Source organism: Cryptosporidium hominis, assembly GCF_000006425.1.
Source record: "Cryptosporidium hominis TU502 chromosome 6 CHRO016187, whole genome shotgun sequence".
In the NCBI taxonomy this organism is placed as follows: Eukaryota; Apicomplexa; class Conoidasida; order Eucoccidiorida; family Cryptosporidiidae; genus Cryptosporidium; species Cryptosporidium hominis.
The window spans coordinates 1-9,920 of NW_667249.1; the positions used below are offsets into that span (position 1 = coordinate 1).

General features: G+C 32.7%; 3 protein-coding genes across 3 annotated transcripts; all 3 read right to left on the minus strand.

Moving 5' to 3' along the window:
• On the minus strand, window positions 1–1,068 carry Chro.60610 (hypothetical protein; the record flags this gene model as incomplete). Its single annotated transcript, XM_661330.1, has 1 exon — window positions 1–1,068. A coding segment is annotated over one exon (1,068 nt), but the record flags the coding sequence as incomplete, so codon positions are not given.
• A 242-nt stretch (window positions 1,069–1,310) lies between these two features.
• Chro.60611 (hypothetical protein) lies at window positions 1,311–1,562 on the minus strand. Its single annotated transcript, XM_661331.1, has 1 exon — window positions 1,311–1,562. The coding sequence occupies one exon, from the start codon at window positions 1,560–1,562 to the stop codon at window positions 1,311–1,313; it is 252 nt and encodes an 83-aa protein (XP_666423.1).
• A 512-nt stretch (window positions 1,563–2,074) lies between these two features.
• On the minus strand, window positions 2,075–5,983 carry Chro.60612 (hypothetical protein). Its single annotated transcript, XM_661332.1, has 1 exon — window positions 2,075–5,983. One exon carries the CDS (start codon window positions 5,981–5,983, stop codon window positions 2,075–2,077), a length of 3,909 nt encoding a protein of 1,302 aa, XP_666424.1.
• Between the last annotated feature and the right edge of the window lie 3,937 nt (window positions 5,984–9,920).

The window sequence follows — 9,920 nt, forward strand, 5'->3', positions numbered from 1 at the left end:
TATTAAATGCGGAGGAATATCCTTAGATTCTTTAATTAGTTTGCCAGTAATGATACTTTGATTTTTGGAAACCTGAGCTGAATAGAGACCAGGTTGCTCAGTTTCCTGCAAATCTGCTTTAATTTTATTAATTTTGATAGAAAAAGGCATAATCAATGCCATTTCTTTGCCTTTATTTTCAAAAGCTCCCTTTCCTCTACCTTTGCTGTTACATTGAATTGTCGCATAAAGTGTACCTTGAAGAATTTTTTTTATGTTTCGAGTTAACTTTTTGCTAGTAATGGTTCCAGAACAAGGAGCTCTGACTATCCATTTGGCCTTTTGATTTACTAAATCAAAATTTTTGTTCAAGTTGTGGAGCTTGGACTTTTTAATCTGATTTCTCATCATGATCGCATATGTAATAGCAGAGTTATCCAGAGCTGTTTCTATTGGCTGTTTCTCATGAATTGGAATAATACGACTATTACTAACTTCTTGTAACTCATCTTTATCTGTGTGAATATAAGTTGGTAGAGGATCCTGACTTTCAAAATGTTCATTTTCAACAGATTCATCTAATTTAGCAGGACTGGTATCTAATTGTTGAATACTTTGATCCACTTCAAAACCACTAACTGAAGCCTCTCTATTGCTTTCATCTTTTTCACTTTGCTCTAGTGTTGATATAGAATTATCCCTTAGAGGCTCTACATGAGAAAAATAACTTGTTTGATTTTCAGGAATTGTATTTTGAGGAGTTAAAGGTGCAGATATCTCTATAATAACCAAAGAAGAGCCTCCTTGAAATCTCTGACCAATCATCTGAGGTTTTGGATATGCAGTTTTGACCTTGTGAATCTCTTTGGTAGCTTCAAACCTTAAAAATACAGTATTGTCATTCCAAATCCCAAGTAATACAGCTCCTTCATGTACATATTCTGAATCAGGAACATCCACAACCATGGAATTCTCTTTGGAAGTGATAAATATTTCTAGTGAACCATCTGAATCGGTCTTTTTGTTTGTTTGTACTTGTCCTGTTGGATATTGCAAACATAAAAATGAAAGAATATACTTTGGAGCCATTACTCCCTATAAAAAAGAGAATAAGTGAATAAAGCTTAACCCTCAGTAAAAGTTGAACTTACATTGTTGTTTTCGGCTACAACTATTGTATTGGAAGAACAATACATTTCCTCTATTTTTGCTTTACATGGAGAATTAATTGAAATTTCTGAAGGTATATTATTTGTTAAAGCTTGTCCAGAAACAGAAGTCATTTTTAAGGTTCCAATTTTCTATTAAATCAAAATTTGAAATTGTGATCATTAAGAATTTGAATCTAAAAATATATAATTTAAACCTACCTCTCCTTCTTCTAGCTCTGATCCTGGAATTATTTTGTCTTGAAAAATAATTTGCATTGGATCTAAGCTGTTTTGTGCAACCAGACCCCTTAACTTAATTGGAATCTCATTTTCACTGGGAACAGAAAATGTATTGGCATATAATCGGGTTAAGTCTGTAGCGTTACTAAATTTTAGTCCAGCCAAATATAATAAAAATAAAAATAATTTCATTTTTGAAACTAAAATCGAAGCTTAAAATTCTCAAGTAACCCAAATATTTGTCTCGATACAAAAGATTGAATTTCTTCCTATTATTGCTACAGTAGATGAAATGCTCCTAAACCAGGCTTTTGACATTTCCCGCATTTCCCGCCACACGTGTCAGCACACAACACACTATAAAAATGCAAATTGGAACTTTTGTATTAATTTTGAGTCTAAGCTTTTCAGGGTTTAGAGAATTTAAAGCAAACTTCAAAAAACTCGTCAGATTCGTTTGATTTTAATGAATTATCCATAGAATTTAGCCAGATGAGACAAATTATTTGTATTAGATTAGAATGAATACATAATTCTGGGGAGGGGGGAAAAGTGCATGCAACATACAAATTTACAAGTAATGCATGTAAAATTATAATTCGAATAAAACTATAAGTAAATAAATTAAATATCTAAACACTATTACTCTTTTTCTTCAATGGTCACTTTAAGAAATAATATTATAAGCTAATTGAGTTAATATATTAATATTTGAAGGGTGAGAATGAAATGGCGCAAATTGAGTTGATTTCATAAGGATTAAACGTTTCAGAAAGAACTGATTTCAAGTGCTCAATGCAGTATTTAATTGTGTTCTTCTGAATAGAAAGCACAAAACCCTGAGTTTCAAAAGACTTGTCATTTTCTAAAATGCTGATCGAAATTTGGTGGACAACATAGGCAGCAGTTTCAATGCTGAAAATGTTCAATTTATCAATAGAATCATTTCTGCCCTTAATAGGATTGCTTCCTGAGTATAAGCCAGAGAAATTATGCTGACTAACCGAATCCCCTCCCTCCAATTTCTTTAATAAATTTCTAAAGCTATCATGGAAAACTCCAAATAATCTTATTGACTCAAGCATTCTAAGACCCTGAATTTTGACATTTTTACCATAATAAGTGATTTCAACTCCCTCAATTATAAGCCTATCAATTTCTCTCTCAAGTTTGTTTTTAACCTGGTGCCTTAAACTATATTCTTTGTTGGAATCATTTAATGATATGCTTAAAGAATCTAAGGGATCTCCATTAAGATGGTCTTCGTATATAAAGTTATAAATGGTTTTGTTAATATAATCTTTTATTGGTTTATCATGTAAACCTGTCTTGGAACATTGTATAGCTGTGTTACAGAGAGAAGAAATAAGCTTGACATTTATTGGACTTAAGTTATGCTTATGGAGAGAAAGTCCAAAATTAGTTTTTGACGAAGCATCTTCCTCATATATGGTAGCTTCTGCATTTGTATCCAAAATGTTTGAGAGTAAAGCAGCAATTTTACACTTCTCGCCAAAGTTATCTTTAATATTTCTATATCCAACTGTAAGTACATATAAGTTTATCCCAAAATGAATTGAAGTTTCAAAAGATGGAGTTCCTTCAGAAAAGTTTGAGAATGCATTAACCAATTCGTATATGCAATGAAGTTGTGAAATAGCACCCTGAGGGATACTAAAGTAATTTACCAAATAGTTAATAAAAAGTGCATTATTTCTGAGCTGAGAATTCAACTCTTTATTTGGAGTAGAAAAGGTGAATTCACATATTTCCTTAACTTTTGAAATTCCCAGATTTTTGTTTCCAATCGACTTCAAATATTCTAATGTTGTGGATACGCAGCTCTCAACTAGATATGGATAATCTTCAAGTAAAGTTTCACGAGAGAAAAAATATCTTAGGCCATAAACCTCATCTGAAACTGGTTTAAAATTGCTCATATCCTTGGAAGAATCCTTTGAGTTAATAAATTCATATCTCAATGAATTTCCAATGAAAGCAGAACTGCCTACATCCGGAATATTCTCGTAATTTGTGTATATTTGGGTAAATATTTGAACTATACCTTCGCTTGTAAGCTCACCAAAATAATTTGATTTTTGAAGGCTTCTAATATACTTTGAAATGAAGAATGGGAAAAATTTTGATCCATCTCCAAGTGTATAACCTACAGTAAGATTAGACCCAATCGAGCTTGCCATCGAAGCTTTGACATTGTTAAAAAGATCGGATAATGAATTATACCAATCCTCTTCTGTACTAGATTTCTTAGAGTATGTCTTGATCGCAAATAAGATGCTTTTTTCAAAGAAATCATCTTCGAGAACCAAAGAGACATATCTACAAAAGGATTCTTTATTATTTTGTATCTGAGAGTTTGTAAAAACTAATTTAAATTGGAAATTCTCAATACAAATGTTATATTCTGATTTATAACTCTCATTAATCGTACTATATCTGCTTACAAAAGAAAATAATGGTAATAATCTTGTCTGGACCCCGAGAACAGTATAAGAACTTGCTGCATACGCATAGATTCTTTTAATCTTATTAATAGAAAACCCATAACTATCTGACAAAACATTCACAAGCTTTAATAAATAGGGAATATCTGAGAATGGAGTTGGGTATGAATTATCAATTACATTCTCACATAATGAAGATAATGTAAAGAATACTTTATTCAATTCCGGATACCTCTTGACAATATCTAAAGCACAATCCGATGGAACAAAGCTGTTCGCCACAATTGAAGAAAGCTCTGAAATGGAAGGAACCAAATCATCTACACTTTTCTCAGAAATAAGTTCCTTTGGAAGTGTTAATGGCCTTTTATTTCTACTAACTTCTGAAATACTTGTTTGATCTGTAATTAGTAGGCCTAATCTAACTAAGGAAGAGTACAATTTTTGTACTTTAATTACAACTGTTGGATCATGTATTTTGCCAGCTTTATTTATTACGGAAACTGGGGGTAATAGCTTACTATCTGTATTTAAATCTTCTTTTGAATCTTTATTTTCCTTATTTTTTTCTACAATTCTTGTTATGAACTTTACCCTCGGGAAAAATTGATTATAGTATTCACCATTTTGGGAGGAAATTATTGAAACGAAAAGAGTTGTTAAATCCTCCTCTGAAAGTGATGATTTTGAATTAAAGCATCCAAAAATTGTACGACAAAGTTCCGAAGAATCCTTCTTGATGTCAATAACTATTCTCTCTTTTGGAATAAAAGTATTTTCTGCTAAATTGATATATCTCGGAATATTTTTTATACAATAAGAGTAAAAGTTCTCTTTGTTGCTTACGCTGTGTTGATCTAATAGTATTGTTAACTCTGTAGAATGTTCAAATCTTGGAAACATTCCTGTGTAAGAAGCTGAGAGAAAAAATACACATTGAGATTTTGAAATTAGTTCCAATGGAAGTTCCAAATACTCGCTTAAATACATCAAATATTGAAAAGAAATTGATGTTGGAGCAAATGGAACTAAGTATTGATTAATTGCTTGTTCAGAAGATGAACAAAGTAGTTTACTTAGATGATTCCTCTTGCTTATATTCAATTGTGTTGAAAATAGAGGGAAAGCTTTTAAATGAAGGCGTAATAAGTCCTCACATTTCATATATTCTGAATTCTTTTCATCTAAATATTCAACTATTTGCTGCCATGAATCCATTTGGCTTTGATCTTTTATTGAAAAAGCATCTGCTGATTTATTTGAAAAAAATGTATTCAAGATTGAATCCAGTTTGCAAATTAATCTATATAATCTCAACAAATTGACATTCAAAGACTTTCCCTGGAATCTCCTTCCAATATTACTAATGAACTCAAGTCTACTTGGCAAATCATGATTACTCAACTTTTCTGAATTAATTGACAAAGTTTCTCTTAAATTTACTATCGAATTTAGTATAGCCGAATCATCGACACAAGATTGTATCTGAGAGCACACTTGAGATACGAAACTTGATGGAGAGTTATGCCTTCCTGATGATGAGAGACTATTCATATATTGTCTGCAAACTTTTCTGAAACTTTCATCTCTTAAATTTGGTAATTGGAAAGTCATAGCAGCAACTTTATGTATATCTGGAAGAGATGATGAAATTCCAAGCTGATTTCTTACACTCCTATAAGTATATATAATGCAAGATCCTAATAATATATTTGATAGTGGTAATTCAATATTATTAACAGAAAATTCAATAAATCTGCTCACATAATACTCTTCCATCAAAAATTGTTGAGATGTTGAAGCTTCAACACTTCTATTTATTGGCTTTGAAATATTCTGAGGCCTATGAAGGCCCAATGCCAATGGTGCATTAACTGCTTCAATAGCAGCTGTTTTACTTTGTTTAAAGTGAAATAAATATTTTATCGGCCCAGGTGGCAAAAGTCTGTACATTGAACTAACGTTTATTTTCTTAGACCCATCTCTATAAAGCTCCAAATACAATGAATCTCCTTCTTTCACACAATTATCATGTGGCATTAAGCCACTATTATGTTCCGGCTCGTTTGCATGTTGATTAGCATATGTTATAGCTAATTTAATAAAAATAGCTAAAATGCCAAGTAATTTTATTGAATTAAACTTCATAAGAGCCCTAAATACTCCTTCTTTTTCGTGATTATCTTCTTTCAAATTTTTTCACTTTTCCATTTAAATTTTTCTCACTTCTTCCTTTATATCTTACCAAGATCTCTGAATTTTAAGCCTCAAACATTTAGTTTGCCGCGCGCGGGAAGTTGATTGAGAACAGCTACTAGTGTAAAATGCATGCAAGAAAAAAGTTTTAAAAAATAATTAGAGCTAAATATAAACTAATCACTTAAGAAAGAGTGGTTTAGAATCAGCACTATTAGTAAAAAGATGAGCCTTAAGTATCATAAATTGCAGCAAGCTAGGAAATGCTAACAAGCAGCAAGTTCACTTTGGAGGATACTCTATTCCCTCCTCCCGTAGAGCTTGGATGAGCTGATTCAGCTGAGATGGTTCTCCATTATATTTAATTCTCCACTGTATTGCCAAGTATCTAGATTTTTCAAAACCGTAACTTTTTACACTGAAGTTCTTTGTCATAGAAACACCATCTATATCATATTGAGTAACCCAACGATGTATTGTAGGGTTATACGAGACTCCATCAATATGTGGCCCAATGAAGAATCTTTTTCGACCATCAGGGCTTGATTTGTCTTCAATATCTATATACATTGAGTCACTATATGTAGTTAAATCACAACCATGCATTGATACTGAACTTCTGGAAGATGGGGTTCCCAATTTTGAAGGAGAGTCCAAATTCCCTAGAATATTTCCTGAAAAATCCAATTCCGCTCCAGAATTGGTCTTTAATGGACTGCTTTCACTTATTTTTGGGTCAATTTCCTCCTTTAATCCTTGGATTAATCTTTCTTGTCTGGTTTCTTGATCCGCTGTTTCATTTGTTAAGCTTCCAAGTACTTTTACTAACTTTTCATTATCTTCTCTTTTCTCAAGATCCTCCATTTCTACGTCTTTTGATTTAGTTGTATCATTAACTTCACTCTTAGTTTCAGTTAAAGTCTGTAAATCCTTTCCTTTTTGGCCGCCAATTGACTCAGAGTTGGAATGCATAACGGGTAAGGGAGATTTTAAGTCTGATCTACTGCAAGCCAAAAGTGATTCCCTAAGTATCTGTTCTTCCTTACCTCCGTGGTTTTGTAAAACTGATTTATATCTATTCAGTAAAGAATTTACCTGTTCATTTTCCTGATCAGTTGGAGTTGTCACCAAAAAATCTCCCTTTGATGGAATGCAAAGATAATATCTTTCTGATCCATCCTTTAACTGTCCCTTATGTATTGTTAAATCCTCAAATGAGACATCTTGCAGAACCCCATCTTCATATGCAGGGAATCCCTGGATTACAGTCTGTAAAAATTCACTTAATTTTTCAACACCCTTTGTACTTGAATACATACTTTCTCTATATTCAATAGCGAGCTGACGGGACCCCTCAAATCCATAAGCTCCAATACTGAAATACTTATAACGCTTCCTACCATCCTGCCCAACGTAGCCAGTTACCCATCTATTTTGAATTTTGTCATAACGTATTCCTTCTATCACTGGTCCAAAATAGTACTTCTTTCCATGATATACCAAAAACTCCTCCCCAGAAGCAGATTTCCTTGATTCTGATCTGCCTCCTGTATTGTGCTCAGAAGAAAAGCTTTGTGTCCCATTAGCTGATTGGCCTGTTCCTGGTTCAGCTTTTGAACCTGAAAGATTTGTTGCAATCCTTATTCTAAATGATGAAGAAGACGTTGGCTGTCCTTCTCCTGAGACATTTAATACATTCCCATCAGCCCCTTGAGAATCCCTTCTTTTTGGTGTAAATACAGCTCCTTTTGAGGCTGAAGCTCTGGAAGAAGTCTTTTTAACTGGAGTAAACGATGTCTCATCGGCCAAACCTCCTGCTTTTTCGATTGCAAGATGTTTAGCCTTTTCCGCACCAAATTCTTCAATAGAAAAGACAGTCTCCTGTTCCAGAGTATTTACCAAGTTCTTACAGACCCAGGAATCCCTTTCTTGGTCATAAAACACCTCATAATCAGGATTTTGCAAATTTATACTATCTATAGCCGAATTTCTTGTGTTATATGCAGAAGGAGATGATCTACCTGAACGCCCTGTGCCTTCTATAGATCTTCTGCTTCTTTTGTTAGTTCTAGTAGCTTGTACTGGAGTGCCAGTTTGAATTTTATTATTGATATTAGCAAGTTGCTCTCTTCTGTATTGAATGGCCATTTCTCTTGCTGTATCATATCCATATTGTTTAACATTAAAAATTCGACTCCTTCTAATGCCATTTTCCGTCCAAACTGCAACCCAACGATCTCTATTTTTCTCATAAGTAACGCCAACTTCATTTCCACCTTTTGATGGTGAATTATTTGAAATACAAGGCTTCCCTCCATTGCTCAAACTCGTAGCTTTCTCAGATCCTGAACCACGTTCTTCATTATGTCTACCGCTTTGTGTAAAATCTCCTCCACGTCTCACTTCCATAGTGACATATGTCTGATAAACCAATGGAAGTACTAATTCTCCAGATAGATTAGCCGGTTTCCACTCGATTTCTGGCTTACCGATTTTTCCTTCAAGGCTTTCTGATATTTGAGATACTGATTCCAATTCGCAGTCTGCAGCAGTAAACATTCCATCTAACCACTCCCTATAAGAGTCTAGGTGAGAAATTGCACGAATACAAACTTGAGAATCACAATTCTCAATATCTAAAGGGTAACCCTGGGAATCTTCAGTAACATTACTAGACCTCATTTTACGAATCATATCACTAGACAATTTTTGACTATTATCAGGCTTCATCTTCTCGTTAATCTTTAATCCAATAGATTCTATTATTTTTAGATAAGGACTAAACTCTTCCTTGCTGATAGCTCCGTATATTTGAGCTATATGAAACATTAAATTATCCCCATATTCTCCCCATAAAGGATATAAATTTGAAATATATCTTAAAAAGAAGTCAATACAAATTAATTCGTAGTCTAATTCCAGTTCTGATCGTTCCAGTTTTGTACATTCATCTTTTTGACTAACCACAACATTTTGCCCAGTTTCAAGAGATGAATTTGTATTATCAGTATTGCATTCGGTACTTGGAACTATATTTGTCTCTTTTGCAGATTCTTCTACAATCATCTTTGTATCCATTGGCTCTTGAATTTCCATTTCCAGGAATTAACTTAATTGTGTAACTTCTATAAATTATTAGTTTTTTTACTTTTTTTTTATTAAATAATTATTCTCTTTAACTCCTGGACCTCGTCTAGAGTGTCTGATTCTGATCTCAGACTCTTCTTTCTTCTTTGCCTCAACCTTGCAACCGTTTCTCAAATTCTTGATTTTTTCATAAACTTTTTACAATTTCCTGTCTCATTTATTTACCCTCTTTTTCTAACTTTTTTCTCAATAGTTTGCCTCCTAATACTTGCTTTGGCTGACGCCTAAACGCATTCAAACCTTTCCTCCCCCTCATCCAATATTTTCACCCTTTTCGGCGCCAACAACTTTATTTACAATTTCTCCACATTTAATTATTTGCCTTAAGCTTAAATACAAATATAAATTAATTAAATAAACTAATATAAAATATAATCACATTTATATAAAAGTGAATATTTACATTTGATTTCGTTTATGCATTTACTTGTAATTATCATTTACTATTTGTTAGATTTTTGTGTTATTAATTTTGTTTTCTTCCAGAGATAAGCTTACTCAGTGTTAAAAGTATTTCTACTTGAAAGGTCACACATTCTCTTTGTCAGTATTTCAAAAAAAAAACTTCTATATTTGTACTAATCCTGTTAGAAATCATCCAAAATGTTTCTTAGCTAGATACTCTATTCGATGTAAATACATATAGTTGTGTTTTAACTGGAGAGTCTAATAAACTATTATATTTAGTACTCTTATGGAAATAAAAATTTTAAAATATAATTATACAAAAACTTTAAGTTAA